This window comes from Protopterus annectens, chromosome 8.part0 (genome assembly GCF_019279795.1).
Source record: "Protopterus annectens isolate FY-2018-M chromosome 8.part0, PAN1.0, whole genome shotgun sequence".
NCBI classification, from domain to species: domain Eukaryota; kingdom Metazoa; phylum Chordata; order Ceratodontiformes; family Protopteridae; genus Protopterus; species Protopterus annectens.
The window spans coordinates 420,323,408-420,345,871 of NC_056741.1; the positions used below are offsets into that span (position 1 = coordinate 420,323,408).

At 41.6% G+C, this 22,464-nt stretch overlaps 1 protein-coding gene across 3 annotated transcripts in view; it reads left to right on the top strand.

Moving 5' to 3' along the window:
- The window catches only part of TDRKH (tudor and KH domain containing), a 1,796,665-nt gene that overhangs the window by 360,394 nt on the left and 1,413,807 nt on the right, over positions 1 to 22,464 (top strand). For all 3 annotated transcript variants that reach the window (XM_044079937.1, XM_044079939.1, XM_044079938.1), the window contains exon 4: positions 21,640 to 21,838. In XM_044079937.1, coding sequence (XP_043935872.1) covers positions 21,640 to 21,838 — 199 coding nt within the window. The remainder of the gene's footprint in view (positions 1 to 21,639; positions 21,839 to 22,464) is intronic.

A 22,464-nucleotide genomic window follows, 5' to 3' on the forward strand; every position in this document is an offset into this window, starting at 1 on the left:
GTTACTGCAGGTGTCTGTTAAGGTACATCCCAAAAGGGGCATTGTACTCAATTATGGGCCTGATGAGGGATGAGTAAAGAGGCACGATGACCTCCCCTGATCTAGATGTGAATCCCTTCATGATTAGGTGGGCTATATAAAATGTTTTTCTAACCACTTTGGCCACGTGGTTGTCAAATGAGAGATTGCTATCAACTTGGGTCCCCAGGTCCCTAATTACTTCTTCCGTACTTAATGGATTTCCACTTATGTGGTAATTTGTGGGCACTTTGTTTTTGCCAAAGGGGATGACTATACACTTTTTGGCATTTAGCCTTGAGGCCATGGCTCTGGCACCAGTTGTCTGTTTCGATGAGGCCCTTTTGGAGGATGCTTGTGTCGGCTGGAGAGTCGATTATGGCGCCCAGTTTGCAGTCACCTGCGAACTTGGTCAGCCACAGTCCTTCCGTGTTGGCCTGTACCTCTGAGAAATATATACCGAACAAGAGAGGTCCCAAGACTGAGCCTTGTGGGATGCCACTTGTAACTGGTTTGGAGTCTGACATGGCTCCAGCAATTCTAACCATGTGGGTTCTGTCCTTGAGCCAGTTTGCAACCCATCTAGTGACATAGGGCTAGTGACATATAGGGGTTTATATTTAAGCTGGTGAGCTTATCTATAATGCCCGAGTGGGGTATTGTATCGAAGGCTTTTGCGAGGTCCGGGTAGGCTGTGTGGACCACCTTCTCCTCGTCAATGGACTTGGTGACTGTTTCAAAGAAATCGACCAGGTTTAAGAGGCAGGATCTGCCCTTAACAAAGCCAAACTGGGTAGGATCCAGTGTCTGTAGGTCCCCAATATCTTTATTTATAAGGTCCATGATGATCCTTTCCATAGCTTTGCAGACCAAGCTAGTCAGGCTTATGGGGAGATAGTTTCCAGGATCCGTTGAGGCACCACCTTTGTGGAGAAGGACCACCGTTGCTGTACGCCACTCTTTGGGTACATATCCTGCAGTAAGGCTGAGATTGAACAGTAGTTTTATGTTTGGGTTTAGCTCTTCTTGGAGTTCATGTAGGACGCAGCCTGGGACACTGTCTGGTCCCATTGATGCTGTGTTTTTTGCTTTGGAGAGGGCGGCTCTTACCTGAGCATCTGAGATGTCAGGGGGGCAGCACTCTGCTGGGATAGATATTTGCCCTTTTGGTGGGGAGGGGGGGGAGTTTGCGCTGAACCTATCAGCTAGGATGTTGGCAATGTCTGTGGGTTCAGTGTATTTTTTGTCATTTTGGACTAATTCTGAGCATATCTGGGAATTCCCACCCAGGTTCCTAACATAACTAAAGAAAGCCTTGTGATTATCCTTAGTGTCCTGTGCAATTTTTCTCTCGAAGCTGGCCTTAGACGATTTTATGAGTGCCCGTAGTTTTTTGCTAATACTGATCAGAGATGCCTTCCCTTTTTGGGATTTTGCTCTATCATGTAGTAGCTTCCTCCTATTGTATAGTTTGTTTATGGCTGGGGTCCACCAGACAGGACGTCTGCCTTTGGAGGATTGGGTCTTGGTTTTATTTGGGATTGCATGATCCATGCATTCCTGAAGGTGTTCATAGAATGTGTTTATAAAGGATTCTGCAGTCTGGGCCGTATTTTCCACAGGCCCGGGGGCTTTGAAGGATTCCACCTCGGTTTTGAGGAGTGTGAAATTTGCTTTAGAAGTTTTTCACTGTGGTTTTCTGGGCAGGGGGTGGGGTCGGGATGTGAATATCCAGTGAGATTAGTTTATGGTCTGATCTTACCAGTGAGGGATACACTTCTGGTCTGGAACATAGAGTCCCCATGTTGGTGATGATCAGGTCCAGTATGTTTTCCCCTCTTGTGGGAGTGGTAACAAGTTGTTCCATAGCATTTGAGTTTATAAATTCTAGGAACCTTTGGGCTAGGGTGTTGAAGCTAGAGTAATGCTCCCAGTCTATGCTTGGGTAGTTGAAGTCACCCAATATAATAGTGTTTGGAGAGACCTTCATATTTTTCAGTGTTCTCAGGAAGGCCGAGTGGAGTTCCTTGGTTTGGGAGGGTGGTCTGTAGCAGGCTATAAACTGGAAGGCAGTTTTACCCATTGTTAGTTGCACATGGATAGTCTCTGATGCTTCGTGCTGTGCCACCAACCTGGAGGTGTGGGTATCTTTGACGAATATTGATACTCCCCCTCCTTTTATGGTTCGGTCCAAGTTTTGGGGCCGAAAAGCATGGTATGAGGTATAACCTGGTAGTGCTGGGGTGCTCTTGGGAGCCTTGAACCAGGTTTCTGTTACTGCATAGATATCGATGTTCTCCATGCTAAGGAGAGTTTCGAGTGCATGCATCTTGAGGTTTAGACTTCTGGCGTTGAGTAGCATTACTCTTAGTTTCTTATCCCTTGTGATACCTATGGAGGTGGGTTTGTCTTTTGAGCCTTGCCTAAAAAAGGCACTATGGGGGTAGCAAGAGCCTTTGCCAATATCCGAAAGCCCAGGGGTGATAGGTGCAAGCCGTCCCTAACGAAGCATCGTGGCTTGTCGAGCATGTCATCCCAGGCTGACAGGCATTGGATCCCCTTTGAATGACACCAATACTTAAGCCAGTTGTTGAAATTGATCATCTTGTCTTCATATTGTGGCATCATTCTTGGTGGAGGTAAGATGCTACTCAAGGTCAGGGTCATACCGGCCTGGGCTACATGCTCAGAGAGCTCCTCTATGTCTCTTTTCATGTAGTTTAGGGAGGTATGTCTCAGGTCATTCACACCAGCATGGACAATGACTGAGTCATATTTGTACTTGCCTTGGAGTGACCTGAGTGCTTGTGTTATGTGGCGGATCCTAGCGCCCGACAGGCAGCTCACCGTGACCTTCTCCTTGTTCAGCCTGGTGGCGGACGTCAGTGTGCCTGACGATAGAGTCACCTATTACAAGTGTATCAGGTGTGTTGTTTAGCCTTAAGGGCTGTGACTGTTCGGCACACTGGCTTTGTGAGCTATGTGTTGCACGTGTTTTGTTTTGGGGTAGCGGTTGCTTGGGTGTCTGCTTTGGAGGTCTCTGCTGCTTAGGCAGATTTTTATTTTGAGCCTCTGAGTATGTTTTTGTGTGTTTATGTGTTTGGTTTGCTGTCGTGGTAGGTCTGTGTGAGACTGGAATTGTAGTGAGTGTGGTTTCCTTTTCCTCCTGACTGGTTACGCCAGTACTGAGTTGAGAGAGCTTAGCCTCCAGTTTGGCTATATGGTTGCATCTCTCACATGTGTTGGAATTTGTTGGGAGGAGGAGAGGGTTGTCTGTGTACGAGGCAGTTGTAACATTGCCTTAAGATTCCCAGATTCACCAGCTGGACCGGAGAGGAAATTAACAACTGACCTTTGGACATGCTAGAATAGTATTGGGAATTCCTTTATAATTGAAAAAAAGGGCCAATGGGGAACAAGGTACTTAAGGGGAGTTTGTGAGGGTGGTAGTGCTTTTAATTTTTTAACGCTGACCTATATAATTGAGTTTTCTTCTGAATGACTATAAACTCTGCTAGCATCAATCCAGTATATAGTTTATACGTTGTCAGAAGGCATGTTATCGGCCTATAGTTTTTTGGATATCTTGCAGGTTCGTTTTTAAGAAGGAGTATTGTTTTTCCTGTTAACCTGGCTGGTGTCTGTTCTGGGTGGGCATACAGATAGTTCTTTCTTATGGCTAAATCTTCATGTAAAGATGTTAATACTTTTAGCTAGAAGTTAGGTACTGCATCTGGGCCTGGGGTTTTCCAATTAAGAGCTTTTCTTACCTTTATTTCAATCTCTCTGGCCATTACTTCATCCCATTTCATGTCCTATATGTTTGAACAACAACTTTTTTTTTAATTCTGTCCATTTAGCATTTTTGCTATGTTCCACAGGAAGTGCAGAGATATTTCTCCGAAATGTATCTCTTTTTTGGTGGTCTTTCAGTTCCTTTTGCGTTGATTCCCAATTTTCTTTGAAACTTTTTTGGGTCATCATCAAATTGCTTATTGTGTACTTTTCCTTTATATTTATCTGCATATCTTCTGTTTTTCTGCCTGTGCTGATATTTTTAGTTTATTATTTGCAGTAGTGCACGATACATCCTGATCTATTCTGATACTGCGCATTCCTTTTATCACGTCTATCTTTCTGAGTATTTTTGTTGATCTGTTCCCTATTCTTTACTCTTGTAACAGTGATACTGCTTTTCTTAAGTGCTTTATAGTTTTCACTGTTCAATAGTTACATGATGGTATTCAATTTTTCCCCTTCCTTTTCCTTACTAGACTACGTTATTGTAAAATTTCTATCTGTTAATTTAGTTGCACAGTAATGTATCTTATTTATTTCTGTTATATTGCATGAATCTCTCTGGACAGTCAAAATTTGTGTTATCAAACTTCTAATGTTTTGGGTATTAATTGACTTTCTTTTATCTATTTCTTTGACTATAATCAACTCTTCTCTTAAATCATTTTCTTCTAAACTGAGGCTACATTTTTAGTTCTCCATTTCCTACAGGCATTCTATAGAAAGTTCCAGAGCATCTTCCTGTGCCACAATCTCTTCAGTTTCATCCTGTGTCATCCGTTGCGCTTTCATATGGGAACTCACTGGCCTATCACTCCACAGCATTGACTACGTCAGAGTTGCCACAGTTTCCTTCTCTTGCTGTGCAACTCCAGTTGAACATTTGTATTGGCTTCCTATGGAAGGCTCCAAAGTATTTTCATATGGCAACCGATCAAATGTTTCCCGCTCCACTGCTATCTCTTTAATTTGGGGATCCATTGCTCTGTCCTGCTGTGATGGTATCAGAGTTAGATTTTCTGCACTAAATCCTTTACTTCACAGGTAATCCCTAACCTCAGTTCCTATTTCTTTAACTTCTCCCTTACTAATACTCTTTTCTACTCTCCTCTTTGTTTTCTTATTTTTTGTATTGTAAAATTTTCCATGTTTGGATGTCTTTGCCAGTATTTCTCTTCAAATATCTTTGATGCTGCTCTTTTTGTATTGATTAGTACTGCTTTCTTCTTTGCATAAATATTTTATTTCCTCTGTTCATATTTCTTCTTCAGATGTCTCCTGTTTCTGTTGTTTCTCCTTAGTGTGGGGACTCGTTCCATCATGCTGTGATATAACGTGTTATACTTTCTACACTAAATCTTTCACTTAGCAAGTATTCCTTAACTTCAACTTCTATTTTTTTTAACTTCTACTTTACTAATCTTCTGTTTTTACGTTCCCTCTTTGTGATTTTTTTTATTGTGAAGTTTTCCATATCTGGATGCCTTCTTCTGTATTTCTTTTTGAATATCTTTGAGGGTGCCCTTATCTGATGATCTTTTCATTCTTCTTCACTAGTGGGTCTAGGATCCCGACTGTGTGATCCAATATTGCCACTTTCAACAGACTTCAGATCTAGGCGTAAAGCTCCTCCCTTTACCCATAACCCCTAGAGCATCTCTAAGCCCCCGTATTTTGTTTGCCAGCATTCTAGTCAGACAGAAGATTATACCTGTCTGCAATTTGTGATTCTGTTAAATGAAACTTTTTTTTGCTTCTCTTTCCTTTCCATAGTGTAAGATTCACTTCTCCCTTTTTCACTTTGTATTAGTTTTTTAGTCTGGATTACTTTCTTTTACTTTCTTTTCAGTGAATGTGTGTGTGTATTGTTCCAATTTTTCTAATTCTTCTTTTCTAGTAAGTTTTCTCTATTCCGTTCCTTGCTGTGTTTATTTTTCTTAGAGTGAATTAGGCTGTGTGTGTGTTAAGTAGTGTAAGTGTTTAATTCTTTTTCCGTGTGTATGTTTGCCAAAAAAAATAAATAAAAAAAATAAAAGTTCTCTTTTTCCCTAGTTTAAAGTTAATTTTTTGGTTTCTGCTCTGGTCTTAACTTTCCTCTTGTCAGGGCCTTAAGTTGTTTTTTTGTTTTCTCGGCTGTCTGTATATATGTGTGTGTATTCACAAAGTCCAAGAAACCAGACAAATCTATTGGCTTCAAAAAGCACACATCTTGTGGACATAAGACTCCAATTCTAATACCCACAGGAAGTGTATATATTGTTTGGGAGCTGCCCATCTGGACCCTCCTTGCACAGTGAGTAGTACCTTCAGTCCAAGAGATGTCTCGGATGGAAGGAACAAGTGAATTTTTAAAGGTTCATTGGCTGCTGGAGCTCAAACCCTCACTAAATAGGTGGTCTCAGAGTCAAAGAAGATACACCACAGGTCTCCTTCCTCCTCCTTGGAGCTGTCCTCAAAGCAAGGAAGGGTTTCGGTTCTGACTCTGTCAGATCAAACTTTGGTGCTTCAAACCTCAGATCCTACTCTTTCTTCAGATCTGACTATCTCAGTTCCCAATACCAGTTCTCCCATGCCATTTATCCCAGCATCGGATCCTAAGGCCTCAGATCTGAGAGCTAGAGATGATGCACCAGAACTGACATTACAGGCAGTGTCTCTGATCCTGCCACCCAAGATTCTCCAGACACCGACCAAGCCCTCAAGACCACCCTCCACCACCTTGTCTCGGTGTTCCAGGAGCTTCTCTGAACTTGACATGGACAGGATGATGCAGAAGTTCCTTAGGGCTCAAATTCAGATGGGGAGGTCATTCCAACTCAGTCCCACACTGGCTCCATGAGTGCTGCAGTCTGACAACAACTTTCTCCATCTCTGATCCATTCATTGGTTTCAGAGCCAAAGGATTCAAGATCCCTGAGAGGCATGCCATTTGATCCTAAGAAGTCCCAAACTTTGGATCCTACAGTCACCCTTACTAGCTCGGTTCACCTGTTTTTGGATCAGATCGGGTTTCAGATTCGAGAGGTCTGCGCTGGGTCTGATAGGCAGTGTTTGGCTCCAATTTCTTCAGATCGTTCCCTCCCCCTGGGCACTTGGTCCAAGACAGCTCAGGTCTCATTCTCTCTGGATGACTGGGATCTGTGGTTGGCCCCAGCTTCCTGTCCTCTTCAGCTTTGGCTCTAAGGGGGGAGGAAGAGGTTTCTATGGGTCTGCCAGCCTTCTGGGCTGTAGAAAGGGTCTTTTCTGCAGTCAGATAACTGTACACTTCTATCTCGATTCCTGCTTCCCATTCTTCATCTGTTTTGAGTGCTGGGCCCATCATTCCTGGTCCATTGGGTCAGCCACTTCCAGAAGGTCTCAATTTATGCCCAACACAGGGGCTCTCTCCCCCTCTTCCGATAACTCTGCAGACTATACCACCAAGGAGGTTCCTCGAAAGAGGCTGTGCAAAAGTAGGCACATAGACTCCCCCATGGAGTCTCTCATAGAGGACACACTTTGAGGAAGGTGAAGGATCTCCTGGATCTTCACCTGACCGTCTTTTTTTGGGGACATCATGGAAATCCTTAGGCAACGAGGCGGATGGTCTGCCCAAAATCCTTTCCTTTAGGAGAGACCGTTTCTGGAGGCTTTCAGGGCTGGCCCATCTACATCTTGGGTCACCCCCCCCCCCCCAAAGGATGAGATTGTCAACCTTGTCTCCTGCCGGGCATGGAAGGAGCGAGGCACTGTTGAACCAATTCCAAAATGTCCAGATAAAATCCTGTCTCCACTGACCATTACCAGTTCTGGAGTAAGGGAGTTGCTGTGGATGCTATGGTTGTTGCAGCAGTCACAAAAAAGGAGTTAGCATAGCAGAGCTCCACTATCCAGCTCCCAAACAGGGAGTCCAGGGAGATGTATGGGTTTGGGAAGTGTGTCTATGCCTTAGCTACTTTCGCACTATATCTTTGAATTGTATGGCCCATTTTACCCATTTGTAGAGAGATTTGATCAAAGAGCTCTCAAATTCTCTCGATGAGGCCATGTCACTGGAGGACCTTAAGAAAGTTTCTTTGCAGCTGGCCACTCTGTTGTCCATAGCTAACTCATCAGTGAGGTTTACTTCCCATGTAGGAGAAGGCGCCTCTCGAGCAACTGGTTCTGGCATAGCCATATGGAGGCATGCCTGGATCAGGCTCTGTGATTTTGTGGAACCCTTTTAAGATGGCCTTCATTAATGACTCTTTCGATGATTCCTCCCTTTTCAGACCATCATTTAAGGAAATGCTTACTTGCAGCAAGCAGGAGGGAAATATGCTGTTTGCCTTTGGAATCAAATTTTCTTCCCCTCAGCATACCTTCTCCAAGAACCAAGAAGGTGGGAAGAAAGTTTGGTTCTGCAAGTCTCAGGCATCTTTCCAGGACTTTTGGGGTGATTCCTCTTCCACAGGCAGAGGAGATGGTTTTGATGGCAGGCATCAGCCTAGAGGTAGAGGGGATCTGCAGAAGCGGGACTTTAGAGATTTCTTTCCTGAAAGGGCTCTTTCAGTACTACTAAAGTGCTGCCCATCTGCTCTTCTCTGGATGCAGTTTGGGAGACATTTTTCATTGCACCCAGAAGCGTGGACAAGTATTACACAAAATGAATGGGTGCTTTCTATTATATCTAGAGGCTGTTACATTCCCTGTTCCCTTCTTCCTCCAAGACTAAACAGGAAACTCCCCTACATTCCACCTAGTCAGAGGGAGTCAGCAGCTTTAGAAATCCAGAAGCTGCTTTAAAAAAAAAACAGCCATACAAAAGGTCCCAACTGAAGAAATTTAGAACTTACTCCTGCTCCTTTTTTGGCGCCAAAGAAAACCAGGGACCTCCGACCAATCCTGGGTCTAAGCAAACTAAATCTAGATGTAAAGAAGTCCAAGTTCTGAATGGTTATGGTATAGTCCATGCTGCCACTTCTGCACAAGAATTACTGGATGTGCTCCTTTGATTTTCAGGATGCATATTATCACACAAAGATACTTCCGCGGTGGTGCAGTGGTAGCGTTGTTGCCTCACAGCAAGAGGTTCTCCCATTCGATTCTCGGCTTGGGTTGGGAGTGCCTTCTGTGTGAAGTCTGCATGTCCTCCCCGTGGTCGAGTGGGCATTCGAAAGACATGCGTTAAATGGGCGTGCCTTCATTGAAGGTCTGGCGTCGGGCTGGCAACTCGACACCATAAAAAAACAACTGCCAATCATTAGTGGACCAGAGTTCCGCTGTGGCTACCCCTAACCAGCAAAAGCCGAAAGACAAACAACAACAACATACTATCACATAAAGATACACAGGCACTCCAGGAAATTTGTGTGTGTCCAGCTGGGAGCCGATCACTATCAGTTCAGGGCACTGCCCTTTGGTCTCACCACAGCTCCCTGGGTTCATAGGTGTGTACTAGGCTAATGGCCCTGGAGCCTTTACAAGTCTAGTCCATAGAAGTGCCTTGACATTGTGCCGCTCAAAGTCAGTTCCCAGTGCCTCTGTCAAGTAGAGCCACTGGAGTGATCCCCGGGGTAGGTTTTCTATTTCCCATCCACTCATCAAGATTTCTCTTGAAGAGGGCCAGGGAGGTTCTCTGCTTGACATGTATGGGAAGTCTATTCCAGGGCATGGGCAGTCTCTGGTTTATGAACCTGTCCCTCCAGCATGTTCTGTTGATTGTGGTAATGAGGTTGAGGTCTCTGGAGTGTGTGGTGCGAAGGGATTGAGATTTTTTTAGATGTAGCATTTCTAACAGAGCTGGGTCAGACATGGCTTTGTAAGTCAAGCAGAGATCGCCTCTTAGTAGACGATATGAGACAGAGAATTGCTGGAGTTTTTGGAGTCTGTCCATGTAGGACATGTGTTTAAGGCCTAGGATCCTCTTCGTGGGGTACTTTTGTGGCCTCTCCAGTTGTTGCAGGTGTCTAGTGAGGTACATGTCAAATGGGGCATTATACTCTATGATTGGTTTAATGAGGGAAGAGTAGAGAGAAATGATGACCTCTTTCTTCTGGATGCAAAACCCTTGGTAATGAGATGTGCCGCATAGAAGGACTTTATGACCACAGTGACAATGTGGTGGTCGAAGGAGAGGTTGCTGTCAACCTGTGTCCCCAGATCTCTTTGTTAAATGGGCTCCCATCGATGTGGTAATTAATGGGAACTGAGTTTTTCCCAAAGGGGATGACGATGCATTTTTTTGGCATTAAGCTTAAGGCCATGGTTTCGACACCAGTCATTGGTCTCAGTGGGGCCTTTCTGTAGGATGTCTGCATCACTTCTGGAGTTAATAATGGCTCCCAGCCTGCAGTCATCTGCGATCTTGGTCAGCCAGAGTCCCTCCGTGTTGGTCTGGACTTCTGAGAAGTAGATGCCAAACAGGAGAGGACCCAGGACCGATCCCTGTGGGACTGCACTTGTGACTGGTGGGCAGTCTGACTTGGTGTCCACTACTTTCACACTGTGGGTTCTATTTGTGAGCCAATTTGCAACCCACCTAACGATATAGGGATTGATGTCTAGTTTTGTGAGTTTTCAATCATTCCTGAGTGAGGGATGGTATCAGAGGCCTTAGCCAGATAGAGGTAGGCTGTATGAACTACCTTACCCTCATCCACAGCTCTGGTGACTGACTCATAGAAATCAACCAGGTTGAGCAGGCATGATCTATCTTTCACAAAACCAAATGCCATGGGATCTAGTGTTTGGAGATTCTCTGTATCCCTGTTAATTAGGTCCATGATGATGCGCTCCATAGCCTTGCATATCAGACTCGTCAGGCTAATGGGGCTATAATTTCCAGGGTCTGTAGTCACTCCTCCTTAATGGAGAGAGATGACTAGTAGTGTGCCATGTGGAAGGGACAAAGCCTGAGGCGTGGCAATGAGTGAACAGGGCACACAGATGTGCTGCCATTTCACTTTGTAATTCATGTAGAACACAGCCAGTGATATTGTCTGGTCCCATGGAAGCTGTATTCTTGGCCTTAGACAATGCAACTTTTGTACTGCAGTAATGCTGGATGCCTGGCATTCTTCCGGTATCGAGATTGGTCCATTTGGGGGGAGAGGGGTAAGGTTGTCACTGAATCTGTCGGTCAGTATGCTGGCAATATCTGTTGGCTCATTATAGGAGGTACCATTGTACAGTAACACAGAGCAAATCTGGGTATTGCCATGGAGATTCTTGATATAACTATGGAAGGCTTTGTGGTTGTGGTTAGTGTCTGCAGCAATTCTGCCTTCATAGCTGGCTTTGGAGGTTTTGATGAGCAATCTCAACTTTTTGTTGAGGCTGATAAGGGAATTTTTCCAGTCTTGGGACTTCACCTTTTTCTGCAACAGTTTCTTCCTTCTGTTGTAGAGTTTATTAATGGCAGGGGACTACCAGATTGGCTTCCTTTTTTTGGAGGAGAGCGTCTTGGTTCTGTTGGGTATGGCTAGTTCCATGTATTTATGTACATGTTTGTACAGTGCATTGTTGTATGATTTGGCAGTCATGCATCTATTTTCCATTGGCATGGGTGTCGTAAAGTTAGCCATCTCTGTTTTTAGGAGTCCAAAGTCAGCTTTGGAGAAGTTTCTCGTAGTGGATACCTTTGCATGGGGTGTGGGTGAGACGTGGATTTCCATAGTGATTAGTTTCTGGTCAGATCTAACCAGGGAGGAATTGACTATTGGTGTAGAGCAATGGTTACCCATGTTAGTAATAACCAGGTCAAGGATGTTGCTTCCTCTAGTGGGGGTAAGAATGAGCTGGTCCAGGGCACTGGAATTGATGAATTCCTGGAAGCGTTGAGCCAGTGCATTAGTGCATGAGTAGTTTTCCCAGTTGATGGCGGGATAGTTGAAGTCACCTAGTATGAGAGTGTAGGGTTGGATCTTAATAGTTTCCAGGGTGCTTAGGAATGGGGAGCAAGAGTCTTGGGACATGGTTTGGGAACCTATAGCAGGCTATGACCTGAATAGCCGTCTTACCCAATGTAAGTTGTACCTGGAGTATCTCAGATGCGTGATGCTGAGCTACTAGTCTTGAGGTATGCATATCCTTTATGAATATGGAGATACCACCACCTTTGGAGCTTTGGTCCATGTTCTGGGGCCAAAAGGTGTGGAATGAGTTATAGCCTGGTAGTGCGGGGGTGCTTTCTGCTGCTTTAAACCATGTCTCTGTTACAGCACAAATGTCAATGCTCTCCATTTTGAGGAGTGCTTCGAGCGAGTGCATCATGAGATTTATACTTCTAGCACTGAGCAGCATGACCCTCAGGTTGCATTTATAGCTCTTACGGTGGTAATTTGGTCTTTGGAACACCACCTAAAAAAGGCACAATAGGGGTGGCAAGAGCCTTAGCCACTACCCGGAAACCTAGGGGTGACAGATGCAGACCATCTCTGGCAAAGCATTGAGGTCTGTCAATCATGTCATCCCAAGCAAATCAATACTGCATCCCCTTAGAATGACACCAGAAACTTAACCATTTCTTGAAGTGAATCATTTTCTGTTTGTACTGCGGTATCATTCTGGGCTAGTGTCATACCTGCCTGGGCCACATAATCCGAGAGCTCCACCATGTCTCTCTTCATGTAGTCCAGGGAGGTGCATGATCTGAGTGCATGTGTTGTGTCAGATTCTGGCACCTGATAGACAGCTGACCGTTACCTTCTCCTTATTCAACCTAGTAAGTGGGACATCAGTGTGCCTCAATATTGAGTCACCTATGATTATTGTATTGGGCAAGGTGTTTTGCCTTAGGGGCTTAGGTTGAGGGGCACACTGTGTAGTTGAGCTGTGTGCCTTGTGGTTTGGTGCTGTGTTGTGGTGTTTGAGTATGTTTCTGCCTAGGAGGTCTCTGCTGTTTGGGTAGATTTTTGTTGAGAGCCTCTGCAAAGGTGAGTGTGTGGTTTGTGCGTTTATGTGAGGGCTGTGGTGATGGGTGTTCCATGTGGTGTGGTGCAAGTGTTGACCTTCTCTTGATCAGATATTTCAGTCTTGGCTGGAGAGTGCATGGCTTCCAGTTTGGAGATATAAGTGCATCTCTCACAAGTCTGAGTGTTGGGAGGCAAGAGGAGAGGGTTGTCTGTGTACATGAGCCAGTTGCTACACTGCCTCAGAATGCTTAAGATCACCAGTTTAATAGGAGAAAGCACAGAGAAACTGACCTTTAGGCATGCCAGGAGAGATGGTCATCATTACCAAGTACTGGAGTTGTTTGCTCATCAAGTGCATGGAAGTGGTTGCAGCTCACTTGAGACTCCGAGGATTCCGGGTGTTTCTGTACCTAAACAGTTGGCTCCTTACTGCTCCAACCAGGCATCATCTGATTCAAGCCAGAGATTATCTGATGAACATCTTGAACTTTTTAGGAATTTCCATAAACTTGGCAAAATCAAAGCTAATTCTGGTATAAAACCTGGAATTCATATGGACCCAACTAGGCATCTTGATTATCTTCCAACACACACAATTCTCTCCTTGAGAAATCAGATACAGAACATGCTGTCTCATCCTTCTCCTCCTGCGAGATTGGTATTACAAGTGCTGGGGTCCATGTCAGCAGCTGTATTGCTAGTCTCCCTGACCAAGTTTTCCATGCAGATACTCCAGCAAACATTAGCGGTTCAATGGTTAATCCTTCATCGTCCTCCTATGCAGACATCATGTTCACTGGTGGAGTCTGTCAGAAGTTGCACTTAGGCAGGCCCCCCCCCCCCCAACAGCCACAGTGACCATGAATGCTTCCCAGCTGGGGTGGGGGTTGGGGCATTTCAATGCGAAGTTGGTCCAAGTCACATGGTCCTTGTTAGAGACCAAATTGCATATCAACATCCTAGAGATGAGGGCAGTCCTTCTGTCGTTGCAAGCCTTGTCAGGACAACCTCCCTCTATTGATCATTGCTGTACACATCATGTCATCCATTGCTTTTTTATATGAGAACTCATTGGCCAAGCACTCCACAACATCATCTGAATCAGTTGCCACAGTTTCCTATTCCTTCCCTTGCTGTGCCACTCCAAATGACTGTTTATACTGGCTTCCTGTGGAAGGCTATAGAGTATCTTCATATAGCAACTGATCCGATATTTCTCCTTAATTTGGGGATCCATTGCTCTATCCTGCTGTGATGTTATCCGAGTTAGATTTTCTGCACTAAATCCTTCACTTCACAGGTAATCCATAACCTCTGTTTCTATTTCTTTAACTTCTCCATTGCCAATTCTCTTTTCTACTATTCCTCTGTTTTCTTAATTTTTGCTATTGTAAAATTTTCCATGTATGGATGCCTTTGTCTGTATTTCTCTTCATATTTCTTTGGTGCTGCTCTTTTTGTATTGGTTAGTATTGCTTTCTTCTGTGCATAAATATCTCACCATATTAAATCTTTTTCTTTCCCATGTCCATATTTCTTCTTCAGATGTCTCCTGTTCCTCTTGTTTCTCCTTAGTTTGGGGACTCGTTCCATCATGCTCTGATATAACCTGTGATGGACTTTCTACACTAAATCCTTCACTTCGCAAATATTCCATAACTTCAACTTCTTTTTTTTTTTTAACTTCTACTTTACTAATTTTCTGTTTTTCATTCCCCCTTTGTGGTATTACTTTTTATTGTGAAGTTTTCATATCTGGATGCCTTTGCCTGTATCTCTCTCCAAATATCTTTGAGTCTGCCTTTTTTGTGTTGATTAATTTAGCTGTCTCCTTTGCATAAGTATTGTGCCATACCAGATCGCTCTTTCCCATGTCCATATTTTTTATACCGTTCAACAGTGTCTAGATTTTTTTTTATATTTTCGCACTTCCTCAGTTGCTTCTTTTTCCAAATGGCCCAAGATTTTTTAGTCTATATAATGTTTTTCATAAATCCGTTCTATTAATGAAAACAAATTTTTATTTGAAGCTACTGACAGTTTCTCTTGGGAAAATATTTTTCTTTCCTCTATTTTCTCTCTCAATGTTTTGCACATCTTCTTTCTGGAAATTCTGGGCTTCTTGCATAATAGTTCCCTTTGGAGTATGCAATGCACCAAGAGTGTTTGCATCGTGTCTAGTTGCAGTTACAGCTCTTTGCAGGCTACAGTGTGTCCACATTTTTTCTGTGTTTGGATGACTTGCTTATCTTTGCAGAGTTTTTTTTTTCAAAATGCCAGGAACTCCTTCTGACTCTTGGGTAAGAGATCTCTTGCAGAAGCTGGGATTTCAAGAGAACATTCAAAAGTCTTCCTTGACTCCCTCACGCAGGATTTTGATTTATTAAGATGTCATTTAGGCACCTTCATTCAAAGAGCTTTTCTTCCATGTGAAAAGTAGATCATTATTTAGTTATATTTTCTAAGGTTCTCCACTCAGACTTCAGTCACTGTCCCATGGCATTTATGATTTTAATGATACTCCTGGCAGGTGTCCACATGAGGAAGATACAGCGGTATCTGAAATCTCTCTGGTGTCTGCATCAACACCCTTTATCTCTTCAGATCCCAGTACTGGGGTTTGTCAGAAGAAAAGTCACTTGGTGGAGACAACAAATATCCATAAATCAAGGTCCCCCTTCTTCCTCCCTGCTCCAAAGCAGTCAGTCACCACAGATGCTTTAGATTTTGCTTGGGGAGCAGTTTCAGGAGAGAGAAATGTGCAGGGGGTGTGGGACACCACCAAGGACAGATGCAAACACATAAATATTGAGGAGCTATTTGCCCTGATCCAAGGTGCTCAATTCTCTTTACAATCTTTGGTGCCCTGGACCTGTTCAAGTGGTTACAGACAGTAGCACAGTGATGTGGTACATAAACAAGAAAGGGATAACCAGGTTGTCCATCTTTTGAAGACTAGTCATGTTAGCTTGGGATATAGCTTCACAGCACAGTTTCACTCCTCAGGCATCTTATGTTCAGTCAGAGCAAAATTGTATGGCAGACAGACTGAGCAGGACCAGGGCACACCCTCACGAAGGGAAGCTAGATCAGGAGGTTCTTCCAAAATTTGATCCATCTGTGAAGAATTCCCCAAGTAGACCTATTTGCCTCTTTGAACAATTAGCTAGCAAAGTTCTGTTCCAGGGCTCCACATAAGAAGGCCTGGAGGAGAAATACGTTTTCTTTTCTTTGGAGTGGAATTTTTTTTATGCTTTCTATTAATATCCAGGGTACCTCTGAAAATTCAGATTGAATCCCTAAAGATGATTCTAGTGACTTTCTTCTGGCCCATATACCGTGGTTCTCCCTTTTGGAAATGGCCATGGGCAATTACCACAAGCTTACTCAGAGAAAGGATGTACTCATACAAGAACAGGGGTGTTTGATACACCATGACCAGTCATCTTCAGTTGACTGAACAATACACCAACCAAAAAGAAATAAAACTGAAGACCACAAACGAAGAATCCACTATATACACTCAATTTATTGTACCTCTAGTGCTTTGGCAAACGCCTTCAAGGAGTATAAAAATCTTCAGTTGACTGCCTTGGATGATGGGTCTTAATTAATTTTAGGTACCTCTTTACTGAGGACATGCATCAGGTACTAATGGAGGCAAGAAAGCTTGTTACAAGAAAATCATGTATTGGTAAATGGAAAAAAAAATTAGTTGGTGCCAGCAGCATAACCAGCACCCATTCAGGGCTAATTATCATCTTGATTTTACAGTATTTGTGAGAGCTAATATCATCTGGTCTTTTTTATTCCTCTGTCAAGGTTCATTTATCAGCCATTTCAGCATGTCTGCCCATGAATCCTCCTCGTTCAATGCGGACTCGTGTCAAAATGTTCTTGAAAAGGGTTTTGCATAAGAGGCTTCCAAGAAAAGTGCCCCTTCTTGGGAATGTTAATTTTGGGTTAGAGAAGCTAACACTTGCTCCTTTTGAACCAGGTAATCTGGCTGACATGGTTCTTCACATGGAAAACCGTTTTAGTGGTTGCTGAGACATCTGCAAAAATGGTATCAGAATTGCAAGCTTATATGCTGCATCAACTCTACTTCGTTTTCCATAGGGTCAAGGTTACTTTGAGAACTAGTCCTTTTTTATGCCTGAAATGGTATCTGGGTTTACTTTAAACCAAGCTATCCACCTTCCCATTTTCTCCCCTGGACCTAAAAATGAGGGAGAAAGGGTACTCCATACCTTGGATGTTCACAGACAGTTTGGGTACTATCTTAACAGAACTAAATCTTTAAACTCTTCGGATCAATTGTTCCTTTCTTGTGAAGGTAAGAAGGAGGGACAACCTTTGTCAAAACAGACTGTTTCTAAAGTGCTTAAGGCTGTGACTTTTGTTATACTCACCATTAAAAACTATTCCAGACAGGGTCAAGGCCCACTCTACCAGGGCCTTGGCTTCATCTATGGCTTTTTGGAAACAGTTGGATTCTAGAAGTATTCCAGAAGCTGTTGATTGGTCCACTGCACATGCTTTTACAAGTCATCATAAGCTTGATTCCTTTTATAGGTCCAGGTCAAGCTTTGCTAGGACCATTCTCCATGGACTCCTTGACTCTTCTTCCACCTCCCAAATGTAATTAGCAGTGGTAGTCTACTGTATAGTTAAGGCTGCTTCTGTAATGATCAATCTGATGAGCGTAGTGCAGTTGTGTAAGTTGAACTTAATAGTGAATGTTCAAATGATCACTGCTGCAGTAGCTGCTCCATCCCTCAACCCCTCTTGTTTTTTTGTGTTTTTTTATGCCAGGATTTGGACATTTATTTATTTTGTTCCTAGTTTTGTATTTTCAGGGTTCAGACTCAGTTTCTCTGCTGGCAGGCAAACTCTAAAGGGTTTTGCAACCAAACTTGTCTTTTAGTCAGCTCAGCTTGAGCTGCTTGACAGTTTGAGCATGTGAAAGATGCCCTGAAGCTATGGAAGCTTGTCGCCTTAGGCTACTGCAGCAGTAATCATTCCAACATCTTCAGTTATGGTACGTTCAACAGCTGCACTGTCTTCTGTCTTGAGGCTACCCAGGATTTCCACAGCTTGGTATTCTGATCCGTATGTCAGATTGGATGGACTGAATGAATAGGATATGGAAGTTATTTACCATAATGAGAAAGCCTTTCATTCTGGTCCATCAACTACGACAACCCGCTCTCTTTCCCCATGCCAGTCTATAAGACCTGAAGGATCATGTGTCCTTCCTTGGGTCCACTTCAGTCTATTTCTGGGTTTTTGTTCAGGCATCAAAGTGTATCAGATTTAGTTAGGGGACAGGGCATTATGGGAAACAAAGATTTCAAGAACTTGTGGCTGGAGCACTAAGTTTGTCACATCAGATCAGAGTGATGGCTTGAGGACCCTTATGCTTTATTGGGCAATCTGGAATTCAAAGATCTATCAGTTAAATCCTTAACTTTCATGTCAAAGCTTCAAATGGATGTGAAACCTTTGTGGAGAACCTTGCTCCCAACAGCCCATTAATTAAGCATACTAACTCCATGGTCACACAACCACAGAAGAGATTGAAAGTCCCCCAGATTTTGAAGTTCGTGCTAGTGCAGTATTAGAAACTGCACTCATTGTGATTCCCAGTGTAGAAAAGCAAACAAGGAGCTACATCCGAAATACTTTTTGTTGCAGTATTGCTCACTTTATATTCTGCCAAGGGTAGGGCAGCCAGTTATGATTGCAAAGTAGAGTTTTATTTGCTTAATATGACAGGGTGAGTAACATGAGAGTTATGTGACTGAAAACATTTGTGTATTGTATGGCTTTAAGATACATAAACTGTATATTAATCAGATCAGACAATAGTAGTAGAAGTAGCGAACGTAAACTCGTCAAGTCAAAAAGTAATAATAGAAAATATATAATTCTACAGCATTACTAAGTATTCAAAAGTAATCCATGCAAGGCAGGCAGTCTGTTTCCAGTCGAAAATCCTTTAAGTACACAGACAAGCGATCCAAGTAAAACAAAAATAGAGTAATAATTTCCTCACAAGCTTTGTAAATATATATATACTTTTTGTCCAGCATGGGAGTGGTTTATTGTGCTGTAAAACAGTGTTATTGGTACACATGTTAAATTCACATTCCTTCCCCCATCAGTGTGACATTCGAGCTGGTCCTGCCCTACCTAGTAGCTGTCATAATAATATGTAGCCCTAATATACTTTAATGGTACATCTTATTTAACCAAATTATTAAGTAGATTATTAAGTCCGTGATTTTATACAAGGCAATATACTATGTGGCTGGAAATATCTTAGTTCATTTTGCGATCAAAAATTATATATAAATATATATATATACATTTTGCATGTAAAAATCAGTTTCTATTTTCATAACCTATTGTTAACAAAGATCGCTTTCGTCCTTCTAGACTTCTTCAGGTCTGTGTTCAAGAACCCTAAAAACCTATATAATTGTATAATTAGTTAGTATTGTTTTTACCATCATTTTGAATAAAGTGGAAAGAAGAGAACCAGAAACAAAAAAAAAAAAAATGTATGATGATGGAAACAAAATATACACTTAAATTTCAAGTGATTTAAAATGGTATTTAAAACCAATTTGTTGAAAAAAATAAAATAAAATACAATTAGTCATGTAAACAATGTGGCAATTTTCTAAGTTCCAATGCACTTTTAATTGAACAGTAGTAGTTTAGTCCAGGCTTTCTAAAAGAATTCAGCTTTAATTGCCACATGAGTTCATGTTTCTCCAGAATATTCGGGATGTCTCCTTCAAGATCACCCATGTTTATGCGATCCAGGATCTGGAACTTAAAACCTGTGTGTCTTTTATGAAGAGAAAGGTGTTTGGCTAGTGCATTATTTTTACATCCAGAGCGGATTTCTGACAGATGACATGAAATCCTTCGCTTGAGTTTATTTACAGTCTTGACCACATAGAATGCATCACATTCATTGCACTGTGCCCTGTAAATTACTTATTTAGTGTTAGTCACCCCCTGCATTGGTTTTAATGATCTTCTTTAAATAAGGGCAATAAAAACTATCACCTTGCTGTATAAATATACAAAATGTACAATTAGTTTCACATCTTTTAGTGCTTTTCTCACATGGTCTAGGTTTAAATTCAACAAAACTTCTAATATTCCTGGCCTTCCTATAAACAAATGATGGGGCTTCACCTAAGATGTTAATCAGAAAAGGATTTCCTGTGTTAATGTCCCAGTTTTCTTCAATAATATTTTTGATACTGTGATAATCCAAAGTGTATGTCAGGATGCAGCTATTTTTGCATTTGTTATTCTATGTGGGATTACTTAACATTTTTCTACTGGGGAGGTTGAGTGAAGGTGCTTCAGTCCTTTTCAGTTCTATAATGGGTTCCAGGATGCTTTTTAACATCTGACTTTCATAGCCTCTCACTAGAAAATCATTCTTTAAGTTGTTCAGTTTTCTCAAAAATGGTTGCATCTCTGTGGTAATTCGAGCTAATCTATAGCCTTGAGAAACATGAACTCATGTGGCAATTAAAGCTGAACTCTTTTAGAAAGCCTGGACTAAACTACTACTGTTCAATTAAAAGTGCACTGGAACTTAGAAAATTGCCACATTGTTTACATGACTAATTGTATTTTATTTTTTTCTACAAATTGGTTTTAAATACCATTTTAAATAATTTGAATTGTAAGTGTATATTTTGTTTCCATCATCATACATATTTTTTTTTTTGTTTCTGGTTCTCTTTTTTTCCACTTTATTCAAAATGATGGTAATAACAATACTAACTAATTATACAATTATATAGGTTTTTAGGGTTCTTGTACACAGACCTGAAGAAGTCTAGAAGGACGAAAGTGATCTTTGTTAACAATAGGTTATGAAAATAGAAACTGATTTTTACATGCAAAATGTATATGTATATATTTATATATAATTTTGATTGCAAAATGAACTAAGATATTTCCAGCCATGTAGTGTATTGCCTTGTATAAAATCACAGACTTAATAATCTACTTAATAATTTGGTTAAATAAGATGTACCATTAAAGTACATTAGGGCTATATATTATTATGACAGCTACTAGGTAGGGCAGGACCAGCTCGAATGTCACACTGATGGGGGAAGGGATGTGAATTTAACATGTGTACCAATAACACTTTGTTTTTCAGCACAATAAACCACTCCCATGCCTGATAAAAAGTATATATATATTTAGAAAGCTTGTGAGGAAATTATTACTCGATTTTTGTTTTACTTGGATCGCTTGTCTGTGTACTTAATAAAGGATTTTCGACTGGAAACAGACTGCCTGCCTTGCTTGGATTACTTTCGAATACTTAGTAATGCTGTAGAATTATATATTTTCTATTATTACTTTTTGACTTGACGAGTTTACGTCTACTTCTACTACTATTGTCTGATCTGATTAATATACAGTGATTAACTAGAAATATATGGACTGAAAATCTTCCACACAGAGAAGTTTCTTACACTGTTTTGTTTTTTAGACCCACTACACTTTAGTGGGTTGTTTTGAGACTTTGGGGATACCACGGAGATTACTTGTTTTTTGCTTTAAGATACATACATACATATATATGTGTGTGTGTGTGTGTGTGTGTATGTATATATATATATATATATATATATATATATATATATATATATATATATATATATATATGTGTGTGTGTGTGTGTGTGTGTGTGTATATGTATATATATATATATATATATATATATATATATATATATATATATATGTATGTATATACATGTGTGTGTATATACATATATCTATATATATATATTATTTTTCTTTTTTTCTTTTTATCGATTGTATATATAGTGAGAAGGTGTTGGTCTGTATTCCATATAGAAGGTGCAGAAGTGGAAATTGTCTTGTCCTATTTGCAGCTCAGGAAGGAAACAGGAGCCCGAATTGACCTAGAAGATGGTGACGGAGAAGACATGGTTGGACAGCGGACATTACTGATATGTGGGCACCCAGTTCAGGTCTGCAAAGCTAAAGCCATGATTCATCAAATTCTAGCAGATAATGTGCAGGTTACAGAGAAGTTTTATGTACCACAACAAAGCGTTGGAAGAATAATAGGTATGGTAGTAGTCTTGATTTTAATTTGTGTGTACTTTTTATTTTGAACTCAGAATTCGACTGTTATACTAGTAGTGCAGAAATGCTTTTTCCGCTAGTTGATTGTGGTCAGCAGTGCTGTATGTGGGATCTTTGCTTCTGGTATACAGTGTCTCCTTCAGCATCAAGGAATCTCTATGGTGACATAATGAAGGCTATTCTGAAAAAGATTGTGGCTTTCAATAAATAACCAAGCAAGATGATGGCTTAGCGGTTGTTGCAAAAAAAAAGCTAGAGGAGATGCATGTGATAGCAAAAACATTGGCCAAATTTGCAGTGACTGCAGTACATGTTTAAGATGGAGTTGTATTTCCCTCCCAAAATGATGAAAGCTGTATATTTTCATGTTATCACTTTAACTTCTTGATGAGTTTTTATTTCATTTCTTAATTGTTCTTTGTTACCGGTTTGGCATGCTTTTGTGTCATACTTCCTCTGCATCAGTTTTTCAGAGCATGTGTTGCCAAGACGTCCTTCCATTTCACTGTTGCAGTGTTCATACTATTACGGAACTCCTGCCTACGGTAACTCCATGTCTGGCCAGTATACCAAAGCCTTAGGTTGCTTTAAGGTATGTCGTTCGTCAC